At 38.6% G+C, this 17,985-nt stretch overlaps 1 protein-coding gene across 3 annotated transcripts in view; it reads right to left on the minus strand.

Moving 5' to 3' along the window:
- Positions 1–1,608: 1,608 nt before the first annotated feature.
- Positions 1,609–17,985, minus strand: part of LOC110298405 (vomeronasal type-2 receptor 116-like) — a 35,240-nt gene continuing 18,863 nt past the window's right edge. For all 3 annotated transcript variants that reach the window (XM_085841548.1, XM_085841547.1, XM_085841549.1), the window contains exon 6: positions 1,609–2,809. In XM_085841548.1, the coding sequence (XP_085697674.1) occupies positions 1,890–2,809 (920 nt within the window). In that variant the 3' untranslated portion in view covers positions 1,609–1,889. The remainder of the gene's footprint in view (positions 2,810–17,985) is intronic.

Raw genomic sequence — 17,985 nt, forward strand, 5'->3', positions numbered from 1 at the left:
GGTACTAGAGTCTTTGGGTTGCTTGAGCAGGTGGCTTGACTCATGTGAAACCTTTGCTGAGAAAGCAGAGAGGCCTTTCTGCAGGTGTTTATATACAGCTCTAGAGGAAGTCCTACTCCATTGCTCCAGCATGGCAGATCCAGATGAGAAGAGGCAATCTATGGTTTAAAATCATTTATTGCTATGGTGGAGAGTTGTGATGAGTGAAACTTTACACCCTTTTCTCAGTATTGGCCTGAGGTTATGGAAGGGGAGCAAAAAAGGTAGGAGGAGAGGCATAGAAAAATGGAAAGAGGGAGAGAGTAGAGAAGTAGAGGCTGGCCATGGCCACATGTAGAGGGGGAGAAAGGAATGCAGAGAGAGGGGTAACAAGAGGTCAAGAAAGAGAGACAAGACTAAGAGAGTAAGAGAGAGAGGAGGGGGCAAGCAGCACCTTTTATAGTGGGCCAGGACTACCTTGCTGTTGCCAGGTAATTGTGGTGGTGGAGTTCAAACAAAATACCAGGGGCTTAGAGCCTTGCCCTATGTGTCTGAAGGCCACACAGTTATGGAGCTGAGGTTTCATGTTAGGAGCCTGGTGTCTGGGGACATGGCAAACACCTTCTCTCCCTTGGAGGAACACTGCTGGGTCTCCATAAACCTAGCTCAGCCACAAAACAGGCTGCCTTTGACTGTTCCACAGTTCCATGCTGCACTTCTGCTACATTTGTGCAGGCACCTTAGGTCCACCTCATATATGATCAATAGTTGATAGTTCATCTCTGGGAGTTCCCAAGGGTCCAGGTCAGTTGTCTCTTTTCGACTTCTTCTGGAGGCCTTGAGTCATTTGGGTCTTTCAGTCCTTCCCACAATTTTTCATAGGACACCTGAGCCGTGTTCAATATTTATCTATGATTCTGTGTATCTGTTTTTGTCAGTTGCTGAGTGGAGCATCTCAGAGTATAACTATGCTAGGTTTTTTAGTGCAAAGATAATATAGTAACTTAAGTAATTTCAGGGATTAGTTCTTGTCCATGGGATGAGTCTTAAGAGGGCCCAATCATTGGTTAGTTATTGCCTCAATCTCTGCTCCATCACTGCCCCTGCAATTCAATGTAGTCTGGAAGACAGCATATTGTGTGAAGGGTTTGTGGTTTATTTCCACAGGGTTCCCTGCTATTTTATAGGAGATGGCCATTTCAGGCTCCAAATCCTACCCTGCCAGGAATCTCAGCTAAAATCCCTCTCTTAAACTCTTTGAATCCTCCCCCACCCCAGGTCTCTGATACATGATTGAGATGCCTTCTCCCACTCTTAATGCCTTTTTTTCAGATCTGGCTCTCTCTATATATCTGTCCCTACACCTGACCATCTTAATCCTTAACCCATTCCCTCTGTCACGCAATTCTCTCCCACAATCCACATTCAATTATTATTCTACTTATTCTGAGCATCCTCCTTTGAGCCTTCCTTGCAATTCTTATCCTCTTAAGTCCTGTGATACCAACTCACATAGAAAATATTTAAATGTTTTATAGATTCCCTTGCAGATATATATATATATATATATATATATATATATATAATTAAATGTAATCTATATAAAAATCCACGTGGTAATATTTTTTCTTGGCATCTAATAATAACACATTATTTGTACTAGATATTAAATGAATTAATGTGTAAAAAAGTATCATTTTTTTTCATATATCAGACAATTCAATAAAAAAAAAAAACCAGATTTCATGGTTTGATCCTATAAAATAATGTCCAGGTCATATGCTAGATTTTTATTGTCCAGCATTTTTCTACATTTTTTTAATGATAGAAACTCATATAATGATATAATACATAGTAAGCATTTTGGTGATCATGAGACTATGTTCGGTGTACTAAATAAGCAATTAAATTCAATTAATATTTATAGCTTTTGCACTTATTTTCCTAAACTCATTAAAAGAATTTATTTGTGGTCTCAACAGAATAATGTAGCACTTTGGGAGAAATATGCAAAGAAGCATCCCTGCACTGGAGGCCAAGATACAGAAGACCTCCACAGCAACCATAGTCTTTCCCTTAGTGCTGTGGTAAACAGGGAGGAAGGTGATCCAGACACTGCAGAACACCAGCATGCTGAATGTCAGGAGCTTGGCTTCATTGAATGTGTCAGGCAGATTCCTGGCCAGGAAAGCCACAGTGAAACTTGCAAGAGCAAGAGAGCCCATGTATCCCAGGACACAGTAGAAGACAGTTACTGAACCCTTGTTGCAAACAATGATGATGTGGCCATGTATCATGTGTAGATCCAAATCAACAAATGGAGGAGAAGTTCCCAGCCAGATTCCACAGAGAATCATTTGGATCATGGTGCATATGGGAATGATGTAATTAGGTGCCCCTGAGAGTAGCAGCCACCTCAGTCTTCTTCCTGGAACAGTGATCTTAAATGCTAGAACTACAGTAATTGTCTTGGCTAAGACACTAGAGGCAGCCACAGTGAACACAATGGCAAACGTGGTCTGTTGCAGAATGCAGCTAACCATAGTGGGATAACCAATATAGAGCAAGGAACAAATAAAACAAAATATGAGGGAGATGAGTAGGACATAGCTGAGAGTTTCATTATTGGCCTTGACTATGGGAGTGTCTCGGTGTTTCAAGAAGACACAGAGTACAATAACTGTAAGAAAAGAAAAGAACACAGCCAAAACAGCCAGAGCCATTCCCAAGGGTTCTTCATAATCCAGAAAGGACACAACTTTTTTGAGGCAGTTAGTTTGATCAGTGTTTGCATACTCATCTACTGGACACTTCACGCATTGCTCCATGTCTAGTATAAGAAGAGAAGAATTGTCAGATTTAATTTTCCATAATAATCACAAGATATGCTAAGCTTATGCTGTAGAAAATCATAATTAAATTACACTGATATATTGTGTTAGATGCAAATAAAACATGGGAGCTGTTTTAGATGTGATCCTAATTTCCAATGCTTATATTCTTTATGCAAGCTTTTATTCATATTTATCTAATATATTCAAAGTATTTATTATATTTTTCAAAACCAAGACTGTACTATTACATAATATACATAATAAACATATTTTGTGTTTCCACAATAATATACCTTAGATTGATCACTCATAGAATCACACTTTTTTCTACTTATACTTGTGTATATTATGCAAAAGAAGAATTTAGAAGGAGATGTGTCAGCAAAAAGTATGGTCTTCTATGTGGTTTAAAGCAAATATTTGTACATAGAAACTCTACCACTTTATGTCTTAGAAAAGAATTAACAGCCAACATTTTACTAAACTGTTATAATCCCTGGCTCTATTTTATACATTTATTCTTATAAATACTAATATTTACAGTCTTTAACATTTTTTATAGAAACTTACCATTGAAAAAGACATCATTAGAGAATATCATTGTCAGTAAAATTTAGAGTTTTGGAATTCAGTCAGATGGATACAACTACAAAACCAATTCCTCAGTTAAGGCTAGAAAATTATGAAAGAGATTATGTGAAGAGTGTAAGCATTAGAGAAATGGAGAATTTATTATGGACATGGATATTCTAGAAAGATTGCATGTAACACACATAAATATCTCACCATAAAGGGTTTTTTAAGCCTCAGCTGACTGAAATAAAAAAACAAAAACAAAAACAAAATCATGACACTTTGGAGAAGGGAAGAAACATGCAAAATTCTAGCTTAGAGAATCACAGATAATGAAGGAATATGGAGAGTGAGTAAAATTGTCTTCCTTTGTGAATCATATAACAAATAGTGTGTGTGTGTGTGTGTGTGTGTGTGTTCGAGAGAGAGTGAGAGAGAGAGAGAGAGAGAGAGAGAGAGAGAGAGAGAGCGCACACATCTAAGAGCACTTAATAAAATGTCACAATTTGAAAAAGTGTAAAGAGGTATGTTTGCACGTTTTTGTAGGAAAGATAAGGAAAGAAAAAAATGTAATCATATTATAATCTCCAAAATAAAAGTATCATTAAAAAAGCACTGATAGAGCTGGGCATGGTGGCACACGCCTTTAATCCCAGCACTTGGAAGGCAGAGGCAGGCAGATTTCTGAGTTCAAGGCCTGCCTGGTCTACAGAGTTCCAAGACAGCCAGGGCTATACAGAGAAACCCTGTCTCAAAAAACAAAACAAAAAAACAAACCAACAACAAAAAGCACTGATAATGAGGAAGAGATGACATGAAAAATCATCACCTAATTTCTCTACAATCAAAAACATTATGTTTAGTTGTTATTCAATGTGTGAATTGTGGTAGGATACAGTTTCTCTTAATTTCACTTATTTATGTAAGATTTCCTATGCTATACTCTCATTGATGTAGTATTTATTAAGAAATACCATGATCTAAATTATGGTAAATTCCTCAAAAATAATCTTGACAGAACATAATAGATGTAGGTTTTTGTATATTCCTTCTATTCTTATACTTGTAGATTACACAATAGTGTATTAGTTTTTTCAATCAATTATGCTAATAGATCAAAGTGAAAAGTGATGCTCTTTTCCATATACAGAGTCTCTGCATTGAAAGATGTACATTTGTTTCATTTTGTATTTGCTTTTTGATTCTGCTAAACAGTGTTATCAAAATTGGTAAGTAGACATATTCAAATACTCCAATTTCTTTTACCCACTTAAAAATAATCAAGTCATTCGTGCACTATTCTGAAATCTCTTAAATATAGGATTTAAGGTTCTGGCTATGGCAAAGAGCCCACTAAAGGAGATAAGCAGATATAAATTAAAAAAATCAAAAAGTACCACTATTTTTAGAAGATATGATAGTATGTATAATCAACTACAAAATGCCACCAGAGATCTCTGACAACTCGGGAACAACTTCAACAAAGTGGCAGGATTAATAATTAACTCAAAACAATCAGTAGCATTTTTTATACAAATGATAAACAGTCTGAGAAAGAAATTAGAAAACCAGCACCCTTCACAATAGCTAAAAATAGTATAAAACAACTTGGTATAACTCTTTCCAAGCAAGTGAAATATTTCTAAAGCCAGAAGTTCGTATCTCTGAAAAAAAAAACTTCCAGGAAGGCCTCTGATGATAGAAAGATCACTTATGCTCATGCATTACTAGAATTAACATAGTAAAATGGCCACCTTACTAGAAGCTGTCTACAGATTTAGGGAAACCCCCATCAAAATTCTAACACAATTCTTCATGGAAAGACATTTTCAACTTCATATGGAAAAACAACCCAGGACTACCAAAACAATTTTCAATAATAAAAAAGCATCCAGTGAAAATAACCTTTTCTAACCTCAGGTTGCAGTACTGATAAATAGTGGGAAAAAAAACAAACAAAAACTGAATGGGGTTGGTACAGAGACAGAAAGGTTAATCAATGGAGTAAAATCGAAGACCCAGAAGTAAACCCATACACCTATGGATACTTGATCTTTGACAAAGAAACCAAAAAATACAGTAGAAAAAAAGCAAGTATCTTCAATAAATGGTGTTAGTATAACTGTTGCTCTCTATATAGGAAAATGAAAATAGATCCATATTTATCACCTTTCACAAAGCTCAGGTCCAAGTGGATCAGGTACCTAAACTAACACCAGATAAACTCAATTTAATAGGAGAGAATGTTGGAAATAGCCTTGAACTGATTGTAACAGTGGGAAATTTTCTGAACAGTATACCAGTGGCTCAGGCTCTAAGATCGAGAGTTAATAAATGGGACCTCAGGAAACTGTAAAGCTTCTGTAAGGACAAAGACACCATCCATAGGAAAAATTCATAACCTACTGACTGGGAAAATAAATCTTCCCTATCCCTACTTCTTTTTTTTTTTTTTAATTAGGTATTTTCCTCATTTACATTTCCAATGCTATCCCAAAAGTCCCTCACTCCCCTCCCCACTCACTCCCCCTTTTTGGCCCTGGCATTCCCCTGTACTGGGACATATAAAGTTTGCAAGTCCAATGGGCCTCTCTTTCCAGTGATGGCCAACTAGGCCATCTTTTGATACATATGCAGCTAGAGACAAGAGCTCCGGGGTACTGGTTAGTTCATATTGTTGTTTCACCTATAGGGTTGCAGTTCCCTTTACTTCCTTGGGTGCTTTCTCTAGCTCCTCCATTGGGGGCCCTGTGATCCATTCAATAGCTGACTGTGAGCATCCAATTCTGTGTTTGCTAGGCCCCGGCATAGTCTCACAAGAGACAACTATATCTGGGTCCTTTCAGCAAAATCTTGCTAGTGTATGCAATGGTGTCAGCATTTGGAAGCTGACTGATAAGTGGATATTAGCCCAGAAACTTAGGATACCCAAGAAATAAGATACAATTTGCTAAATGCATGAAACTCAAGAAGAACGAAGACCAAAGTGTGGATACTTTGCCCCTTCTTAGAATTGGGAACAAAACACCCATGGAAGGAGTTACAGAGACAAAATTTGGAGCTGTGATGAAAGGATGGACCATCTAGTGATTGCCATATCCCTACTTCTTACATAGGGCTAATATCCAAAATATATAAAGAACTCAAGATGCTAAACTCCAAAGTATGAAATAACCCAACTAGAAAATGGGGTACAGAGTTGAGCAAAGATTTCATAACAGGCGAATCTTGAATGGCCTAGAAGCAATTAAAGAACAGTTTAAAGTACTTAGTCATCAGGAAAATGTAAATCCAAATGACCCTGATATTCAAATCCAAATGACCCTGATATTCTTTGTCATACCAATAAGAATGGCTAAGATCAAAAACTTCAAGGATGTGAAGGAAGAGGAACATTGTTGAATTGCTGGTGGGATTGTGAACCTGTGCAACCACTCTGGAAATCAATCTGGTGTTTCCTCATGAAATAGGAAATAATTCTACCTGAAGGCCCAACTAAACTACTCTTGGACATATACCCAAAATATTCCACAACATAGCACAGGGACATGTACATCCAGATGTTCATAGCAGCCTTATTTGTAACATTCTGAAGCTGGAAACAACACAAATGTCCCTCTATCAAAGAATAGGTACAGAAAATGTGATTCATTTTCACAACAAAATATACTAATTATTGTAACCTCCCCCTCACCCAGCCTGGAACCTGTTTGCTCAGGGGTGGAGCTTCCTGCTCATTTGTCCTGCTATGCCTACTGCTGGACCAAGCCGCTTTGCCACTTGGAGCCACACATGTGCCCACCCTGTTACTTAATCCCGAGATTGTTTGGCGGGAAATTGGGTTCCCTCCCCCTTCCTTTATAACTGGATGTGGATGTAGGTACTAGTGAGCTTGTCTTGGCCTCGTTTCTTCTCCCTCCCTGTCTAGCTTCCTCTCTTTTCACCTCGGAGCTGCCATCTCAGTGGAACTGTTCACATTGTGGGCTGCTGGCCAGCCCCCAACAGTTTGGCGCCAGAACTGGGACCTGAAGAATGGCAGAGGGATGCTAAGAGAAACGCTGTTGGTGTGGAGCTCCACAGGAAAGGCAAGGATCTTCGTATCAGGTACCGGAGTAATGGACAGGTACACATGCTAGCACTAGCTTAAAATTTCAGTTTTGTAAAATGTTGCTGAGGATGCGGTAGGATACGAATTAAGCTTGAATCAGTGCTAACCCAACGCTGGTTCTGTTTGGGTCAGCAGCCTGTTAATCGGAACTAGAAACGGAAACAGGTGTTATGCCGCAGCTTTTTAGGAAGCTGCTTAGGTGGAAAAAGAAAGGGGTTAAAGTTATGGATCAGGCGGATTGCCCCAGTTTAAATAAATAAATAAATAAATAAATAAATAAATAAATAAATAAATAAATAAATAAAATGCATCATGAGGGAGGAAAATGTCCCAAAAAGCAGAGAGTAATTTCAGGAGTGCCATGCTTTGTTCTCTCTGGGCTTTATAGCAAGAGTACTGTGTCCCCTTTTGTGTCTTGTTTAATGTCTGGTGCACCAATCTGTTCTCGTGTTCAATTCATGTATGTTCGTGTCCAGTCTGTATGAATGAATGTTCTATGTTTTATGTTGGATAATAAAGATGGTATAAAAAAATTTATCTGCAAAGTCGAGAGCTGCCACGTGCTTCAGCCAAGAACCAGACACGTGGCAGGAGGGCCCCTGCTGGAAAAAACTGTTCGTTTTTAAAAAAGGGGGCAAGTACACAGCCTCTTAGTTTCGGAGTAAAAAATCTGATAATTGGTTCATGATTAATGTGTTTGACAATGGTAAAGTGTTTTCTTATTCTATGATTGTAACTACAAAAATTAATATTCTCTGATTGGTCTAAAATTAACTGCTTCATTTGGTTCTTTTTTATTGATAATGTGCTCTACATGTTTTCACATTCAGCTCATAATTTGTTGGTTAAGATTAATAATTGTTACATTGCTACAGATGGTTACTGTTAAATTTGATAACTCAAGTTTAGAGTCCTAACGACACGTGGCCTAAGCCAGGCCAAGAGGCTGGGTCTCTAAAGATATTTCTCTTTTAAATAATAATTAATGTGATTCCTATCCTAAATAGTAAAATTTAAGATAAGATTTAAAGCAATGTCTCTTTATTAAAGCATTAAAGCTTGCCTTAATAGGTATTCATAGGTATTAATTGACATCCAAACTTCGTAATATGATAGTAATGCTTCTAATATTGGTTTTGAAGATGATAAATTGTTTTAAACTTAAGTTTTGCTTTTCCAAGGTTGTAGATATCCTAACCTTGCACAAAAAACTTAAAAATTATGGTTAAAACTGCCATTGTTCCATTGACTACAGCTTGCAGTTTGATTATAAATTTAAGATTGATGCTCAGATTTAAAAGTATTTTACGTTTGAGTCAATACAGGGCTCTGGGCAGCTCCAGAGCGGCTTGTGGCCTTTCTTTTGTTTTGCAAACAGTGCCTGAAAAAGTTTTTCCCTGTGTTCAAGAAAATTTCTTTTTAACAGTGTTGCAGATCTATTCAGATGTTTAATAATGCTTAAATTCAAAGATTTTTGCTTCTAGTAAACTGGTAATCACAAAAAAAAAACTTACCTCTAGTTATGGCTAAAATAGCTTTACATTATGTAAGAAAAATTTTTATTGTTTCCGCTTCTATACAAGAAGCCAAGAGTTTTAATCATTCAGTGTATATTGTTTCCTAAGTGGAAAGTATTTTATTAACTAATGCTTCTCAAGGGAAGTTTACGTTAAATCCTTGCTCTCACCCAAGAGATTCAGAGACAATATCCTTTTATTACTTAGGGTTTTAGTTTACTACAAAAGGTTTTACAAAAAATAAAGAAAGCTTTTATAATTGTTGTTAATTGGTAATTAAATATTAGTTGTGCCCAAGACAATTCTTTGGCCAGAAAAAACATTATTATAAAGTCATTTTTCTCATCCTCCCAGCTGATCATTGGCCCACGTGGGCCCAACTAGCTGCTGTGGGGCGGAGTCTTAAGACACACAGCACAAATAATCTAGATGTGTGCTGTAGATGGTGTTTTAAAATGCTGAACAATCAAACCTTAATTTGTATATTAATAGTCAATGCCATATCTCTGAACTCACAATTGCTTAAAATTGTTTGTCCCTCAGATACAATTAATTCTCAAATTTACAATTGCTTATGCATATCCCTAGTTAATAATAAATAAATTATACACGTGTGACTCTTAATAACTTTTCAAGCTTTCTAGTTACAACCGCTCCTTAAAAAAAATGATTGAAAGTACGTTAGTCACTACCCCTTTACAGCCAAATATTTAAAATTTTGAAATTTTAAAACTTTAACTTCTTAAAGACAAAAAAGCGAGAAATTGTATCCCAATATATACTATTTGGTGCATTCCCATGCACACTATTTAAATCATACTTTATTTTCAAAATTTGAGATTAAAATGTCAAATTTAATAAATGCTTTATAGTATCTTAAAAGGATCTACTTATTGGCTTATAGATTGATCCTAAAACACCTACCTTATTAGGAAAGGAAAAAACAGGTTCTCTCCACAGAATGCTGCAGAAGCATATTAGTAATTTGTGTGATGAGCTGGCAGGTAAGTTAACTCAGTGTCCTGATTGAAATGACTAAAAAACTAAATTAAATTCATGTCTTAGATCCATCCTTGCTTGTCCTTTTTCCTGTTTAGACTAGCTTCTAGCCTTTTAATTTTATGGCAATAGTACATCAGAGACTGTATATTCAGCCTTAGTAAAATTAGTCATTTAATAGAGTCATAATGATTTTTCTCTTTTCTTCAGTGTGACCAGCCATTCTAACTCAATATTAGACTGGTCTAATATTCAGTCCAATATTAGAGATTCCTATATTCTAAATTACCTAGCAAAGTTAATTCAGAGCACATCCCCCACTTCCAGAGAGTCTCTGGCCTTTTTCCTATTCTAAAACCAGCCCAGAGACTGAGCTTGTGCCTTGCTAATTTGCAAACTGATACTAAAGGTCAGTCTGGAGCAGATCGCCATTGGCATCCAGTTACTTCTAATTCTTATGCATTGGTAAAATGGAAGGACCCCCTGACTAACGAATGGAAGGGTCCAGATCCGGTTCTAATCTGGGGAAGAGGCTCGGTTTGTGTTTTTTCACGAGATGAAGATGGAGCGAGGTGGCTGCCAGAGAGATTAATTCGTCAGATGAACACAGATCCTGACTCTTCTCGTAAGTATCATTATGAAGACTAAAATTTCTCTTGTGCTTAGAATTCAGCTGGGAACGGAAGCTCCCAGAAACGCTGTTTTCCTCCGAGCCAGCTCCCCTACAGGAGACCAGAGACTAGCCTTAGCTTTACAATTTGCTACTGAACAAAGTACCCGGACTTCCCCAAAAAGAAAATTTACATTGCTACTTTTTCATTGTCTAGATCTCTTTCTTTTTTCAAGCAGGTCAATCAACATCCTCCAGCCGAACTTCCATGGGTGTACATCCCTGCCCCCTAGAGCACAGGTGGCAACTGTTATCTTCTTTCCAAGGACATTCCAGCACGTGGCTTTCAGTCTGAGTTAGAAATCAGGCTGACCAAGAGGGCTAGGGAAGTAGAAATTTCAAATATTAATAGAGATTGGTTTTTATTGTGATAGAGATGGGCTTAGTCCCTTAGCTGGCCTCTGGCTTTTCACCCTCGCGATTACTGTGAGGTGTCCTTAGTTCCTCAGGCTATGGGAATAACAGGGATAAAGAGGAAAGACTTCCAGCTCCTATTTTAGCCACAAATCGTGGTGTTACTAATGACATAATTCTTGCCTAGGCATTGCTAAATCTGAGGTTGACAATTCTCCTTTAGGAGCTGCACAGCACTCAGAATTGTGCATGCTGGCTCGTGACCATATGAATACAGTAAGGGTACCACTTGGTGCAGAGAACCAGTGCAGGGGAAGATCCAACTTGACCGTTTCTGAGTTCCCTGTGCGACATACCCGGTTTAATGGAGGTTGGTATCTGATTCCAGCTAAAAACCAAAAATATCTAAGGCTCTGCCTCCCCTCTCCAAAAGATACCAAGAGTCACAAGTGTGGGTCGTGATAGCACCCACGGGAGTAATCAGGTCAATGTCCACCCAAGCCAAGGTTAAAAGCCCACTCATCTACGGATGAGAAAATCATTTGATCACCTCAGTTTAGCGTTGCCTTATTAAACTTAATTAATAGGGGGGGGGGGGAGAGGTTGGAGACCGTACTGTTGATAGGGCAAGCCCTTCACAGCCTCCCACCCTAAAAATAAAAAAGCCAATTGGCCTTGTACTACAGAGCCGGTCGGTCATACCCCTTCTCCCTGTTTCCTCGCGTGTCATCCAAAAATGCGGAGGAAATTCAACTCAGTGTTATTCTTAACAAAGTTTAATTCAAATTTGTTCAGTCAAACTTAGCCAGGGTTCCAACGCCCTACTTAAAATGCAACCAGGAAGTTACCTATTCAGCACTAATTAGCATTATAAAGTCAGAGTCTACAGCTCAGCACTATTCTGTTAGTGGTTTACTAGGATAATAAGGACAGTCTTTGCCAGATACAGTTTACCATAAGAAGAGTTAGGGAATCCCACGGAAACAGGTTTTTTCTTTAGCCCTAAGAATTCAGGCAGAACTATTGAGCATAGATAATTTTTTTTTTTTTTTTTTTTGCCTCAGGACAGCCTTTTCTTTTCTTATTTTTATTTTTGTTTACAAAAGGGAGGAGATGTAGCCTCCCCCTCACCCAGCCTGGAACCTGTTTGCTCAGGGGTGGAGCTTCCTGCTCATTCGTCCTGCCACGCCTACTGCTGGACCAAGCCGCTTTGCCACTTGGAGCCACACACGTGCCCACCCTGTTACTTGATCCTGAGATTGTTTGGTGGGAAATTGGGTTCCCTCCCCCTTCCTTTATAACTGGATGTCGGTACTAGTAAAATTGGGCTTTGAACAGGATGAGCTTGTCTTGGCCTCGTTTCTTCTCCCTCCCCGTCTAGCTTCCTCTCTTTTCAGCTTGGAGCTGCCATCTCAGTGGAACTGTTCACGTTGTGGGCTGCTGGCTGTCCCCCAACAAATTATCTATTAATTTTGCAGGCAAATGGATGGAACTAGAAAATGTCATCATGAGTGAGGTAACTCAGACCCAAAAGCACATGCATGATATGTACTCACTGATAACTGGATATTAGCCAAAACATACAGACAACCTAGGAAACAACCCACAGACATTAAAAAGAGCAACAAACAGAAAGGAACAAGTGAAGATGTTACAATTCCATTTAGAAGAGGAAGGAAATAAGGAGAGGAGGCAGAGGAAGGGGAGACATGGTGAGAAATTGTAGGGGAAAGGGGAACAAGTCAAATATGAGGGGTCAGGAGAGAAGCCCACAGAGCCAATAGAATGAACAGAAATAAGAAGCCTGGGAGGGTGGAAGGTTTGGAACCCTCTAGAAAGTACCAGAGACCTGAAAGGTTAACTATTCTCAGGACTCATTTGTGGTAACCTTAGCAAAAATGCCCAACATTGTGGAGAGGAAACTCCACTTCAAGGAAGATAAATGGGGGCTCAAATTGAGATATAAGGTTAGTAACACTTAGTTCAAATTCCTGACCCAGCGTTGTTCCTGTCTGAACAAAAACTGCAAGGAATAATGGAGAAGGGACTGAAGGAAAGATAGTCCATTAACTAGCTCAACTTGGGATCAATCCCATGGGAGAGAGGACACCATGGCCTGACACTATTACGGATGCTATGATGTCCTTATAGACTGGGACCTGGCATGACTCTCTTCTTAGGGACCTATCAGTAATTTACTGAGAAAGGAAGAGACTTATACCCAACTGAAGTAAGAGACCCCTATGTTTGAATTAGGAGAAGAATAGAAGGTGAGTCAGTTATTGACTGCACAGGAAGATCAGAAGGCTAAACTAATCCAGATTCCAGGGAGCTGCTAGAGACTGAGCCACCAACCAGCACCATACACAGGCTGTTCTGATGCCCTAGTTGGGGATGGGTAGTATCATATAAGAGGCAAGGGAGAAGAATAGGATGAAGATTTGTGGCAGGGGAACTGAGGGTGGGCAAAAACAATAGCAACATAATCAAGTTTATAAATCTGTTGTATTTTCAAGCTTCAAAAGTGACAACCCCGACTCTTCCACAGGCCACACCTGTCAGAAAACCAGGTACGCTCTCAGTAGACTGTTCCCACTCTGATCACAATTCTCAGGGTCTCCGCTAGTCTTGCAACAGAATTAAAAGGGCAGCTTCTGTTGTAAAACATATTTTAATCCATGCAAGCTAGATGTTTCTGCTCCAACTTTTACTACTGAGTTCCATGATTAAACACACACACACACACACACACACACAGAGAGAGACTTTATATTTTTAATAAGCTTTAATCAGCACTAGACATGAAAGCTGCCTATCCTCTGAGGTGTTATAATATATTTTCATATCTAAAATGCAGAATTATCAACTACCACTAACCATGTTTCATCTGGGCTGCTCAATTGACATTGAGGGATTTCAAAAAATCATTATGTCTTACTCCAAAAGCCTGTAATACTCAAAGTTGGAAAATCTGCATGTAATTGATGCTTTTCTACATAAATACCACTTACTAAAGTTAAATCAAGATCAGTATACTCTTTAAATAGTCCTATAACCCCTAAAGAAATATAAGGGGTCACTCAACAAAGTAAAGCCCAGGTCCAGATGGTTTTAGCATAAAATTATACCAGACATTTAATGTAAAGTAAATGCACCTCAGTGTATTCTACAAAATTGAAACAAAATTAACACTGCCTAATTATTTTTATGAAGCCATAGTAACCTGGCTAACAAAACTACATAAAAACTCAACAAAGAGAATTTCTGGCCAATTTTCTTTAAGATTAATGATGGCAAAATTCTCAACTCACAAATTATTGTGAGCTTTGGATGTCCCACAACAGAAGAATGGATACAGAAAATGTGGTTCGCTTACACAATGGAACACTATTCAGCTATTAAGAACAAGGACATCCTAAGTTTTGCAGGCAAATGGATGGAACTAGAATATATCATCCTGAATGAGGTAACTCAGACCCCAAAAACATGCATGGTATGTACTCACAATTAGTGGATATTAGCCAAAAAACAAAACAAAACAAACAAACAAACAAACAAAGAAAAAACAAACAAACAAACAAAAAACTAAGATACAGTCCACAGAATTTAAAAAACTAAAGTGACCAAGTGAGGATGCCTCAGTCCCACATGGGAGGGAGAAGAAAACAATCACAAATGTGGAGGGAAGGAGGGGTTTGGGAGGGAAAGTGGACAGGGTGGGGGACTGGGTGGGAGAGAGGAATCTGATCTGGTATTGGGTTAGGGAAAAGGACTGAAGCTTTGAGGGGCAGCAGAAAGAAGTAAACAAGCAATGTTCAGAGATAGAAAGTTGGGGGAACCCACCAGATTGCACCAGAGACCTAGGAGGTGAGAGACTCTCAAGACTCAAAAGGAGAGACCTTAGATAAAATGCCCAACAGTAGGGAGAGGGAACTAATAGAGCTCACCTCTAGCAAGAAGACAGGACGTCAAGTGAGGAGAGGGTGGCCATTTCACAGTAACAACTGTGGCCCATAATTGTTCTGTCTGAAAGTACTTCAGGGATGGAAATGGAGAGAAGCCTGAGGAAAAGTGTTTCCAGTGACAGGCCAAGATGGGATACAGTTCAAGGGGACATCCCAAGGCCTGATACTTCTACTGAGGCAATTGAGCACTCACCAAAAGGGACCTAGCATGACCCTACTACAGAAGACCCAACAAGCAGCTGAAAAAGTCAGATGCAGATATTTGCACCTAACCAATGGACAGAAACTGCTTACCCCTGTGGTTAGATTAGGGAAGGGCAGAAAGAAGCTGAGGAGGAGTGCGACCCTATAAGAGGACCAGCAATCTCATTTAATCTGGACCCCAAAATCTCTCAAATATTGGACAACCAAACAGATAGCATACACCAGCTGATGTGAGGCCTCCAACACACATAGATTAGAGGACTGCTGGGTCTGTGTTCATTCGGAGGTGATGAACCCAGGAATGCACTCAAGAGACTGAGGCCCTAGGGAGTTTAGATATCAGGTGGGGTGGGAACATGGAAACAGGTGGTGGGGAGGATGTATGGGATGTGGAACTCTCAGAATATGGACAGGGTGTGTGAGGGGTAAAATATAGAGTGTAAATAAATAAATAAAAAATTAAAAAATGAATAGAAAAAGAAGAAAAAAAGAGAGAATCCAAATAACGCAATTCTACTAAAATCAGTGGTGAAACAGGATTCTGAAACTTTTTGTATCTCTTCAACTTAGTACTTGAAATTTTAGCCAGAGCAATATGACAATGAGAGGAGATGAAGATAATACAAACTAGAATGGAATAAGTCAAAGTATAGCTATTCACAAGTGATAAGATAGTATACATAAGTGATTCAAAAAATTCAACCAGAGAAGTGCTGCAGCTGAAAAACATATTCAGCAAAGTAGATGGATGGCAATTTACCTAAAAAAAGATAGTAGTCACATTTTAAATAAACCATTAATGGGCTGAGAAACAAATTATAGCAACAATACCATTTATGATGTACACAGAAAATATATAATAAAACACTAACCAAGTAAGAGAAAGACTTACATCACAAGACCTTAAATTCTTTGAAAAAAAATTGAGGAAAGTATCAGAATATGGGAAGAGTTCCCATGCTCATTGATTGGTAGGATTAATAGTAAAATAGGCCATATTGACAAAAGTCACCTATAGATTCAACCAAATTATGCAATTCCCATCAAAATACTAACACATTCTTTATAGAAAGCAATCATAAGTGGGAAGGGAGGGACTTGGGAGGGAAAATGGATGGGGTAGGGAGACATTGATGGGGGGACAGGGGAACCTGATCTGGTATGGGGTGAGGGAAACAGACTGAAGCACTGCAGAGAGAATATAAACAGGCAACCTCAGGAAATAGGAGGTGTGGGGGGGTACCTCCCAGAGTGTACCAGAGACCAGGGAGGTGAGAGACTCCCAGAGCTCACAGGGAGTGAGTGACCTTTGATGAAATTCCTGACAGAAAAGAGAGGGAAGTTATAAAGCTTACCTCCAGCAGGAAGACAGGACATCATGTGAGGGATGGGGTTGCCATCTCACAGTCACACCTCTGACCTATAATTGTTTCCGTCTGAAAATATTACAGATGGAAACGGAGAGGAGCTTGAGCAAAAGAAGGTCAAGTTACAGGCCCAAAGTGTAATCCAGCTCAATGGGAGGTCCCAAGGCCTGATACTATTACTGAGGCTATGGAGTGCTCATAAAAAAGGATCTATCATGACTGCCCTCTGAAAGACCCAACAAGCAACTGAAAAAGAGTTTAAAAAAACAATTCTTAATTTCACACAGAAAAGAAAAAGGGAGAAGAAGAAAAAAATAACCAAATAGTATAGTTTTTAAAAATCCTGAACATGAAAAAACTTCTAGAAGAATGAACATCCTTCAAGCTATTTACAGAGTATCAGTAATTAAAAATGCATGATATTGATGTAGAAAAAGACAGATTATTCAAAGGGTTGAATATAAAATCAATATATAAAACCAAAGCCCTATGGACATTTGGTTTTTGACAAAGAATTAAAAGGTATACAATGCACACAAGAAAGTATCTTTAACAAATGGTGTTGCTCTAACGGAACCCATTTTTGTTATCATGAACAAAACTCAAGTACAAATGGATCAAATGCCTCAACACGAAAGTGTATACACTAAATCCAATGGAAGAGAAGGTAGTGGACAGCCTTGAACTCATTGGAACAGGAAACACATTTTTCTGAAGACAACATCAGTTTCCCAGGTTTAATGCTCAACAATTGGTAAATAGGACATCCTGAAACTGAAAGGTTTGTGTAAGGCAGAGGCCACTGTCAATAGGACAGCCTACAGATTGCTAAAGTGTCTTCCCCAACCTTACATATGACAGACGGTTATTATCTACAACATACAATGAACTCAGGCAGTTAGACACCAACAAACCCAATAACCCAATTAGAAAATGGGATACAGAGCTAAATAGAGACTTGTCAACAGAGGAATCTTGAATAGTGGAGAAGCATTCAAAACAAAAAAGTTCAACATTCTTACTCATCAGGGAAAGGAAAATAAAAATGACACTGCAATTGCATCTTATATGCATCATAATAGCGAAGATAAAAAAAATCACTTGATAGCATATTCTTGTATGGATGTGAACAAAGGGGAACACTCCTCCATTGCTCCCCAAGCAAGCATTTAGAAACTAAGCTATCAACTAAAAAGCTTACATGAGGTGGATCAAGGTCTACTTCAAATATATAGCAGATACACAGCTCAAACTCCATTATTTCCTTGTCTGCTGTCAGTGGGAGAGGATGAGCCTAGCTTTTGCAGAAACTTTTTGTGCCAGGGTAAGGGATAACCAAAGGAACCCAACTCTCAAAGATGAAGTGGGTGGTGGTAGTGGTAGGGGTTCTTTGACATGGGGATCAGGAATGTGCA

This window comes from Mus caroli, unplaced genomic scaffold (genome assembly GCF_978045245.1).
Source record: "Mus caroli unplaced genomic scaffold, Mus_caroli_1 scaffold_8, whole genome shotgun sequence".
Classification (NCBI taxonomy): Eukaryota; Metazoa; Chordata; class Mammalia; order Rodentia; family Muridae; genus Mus; species Mus caroli.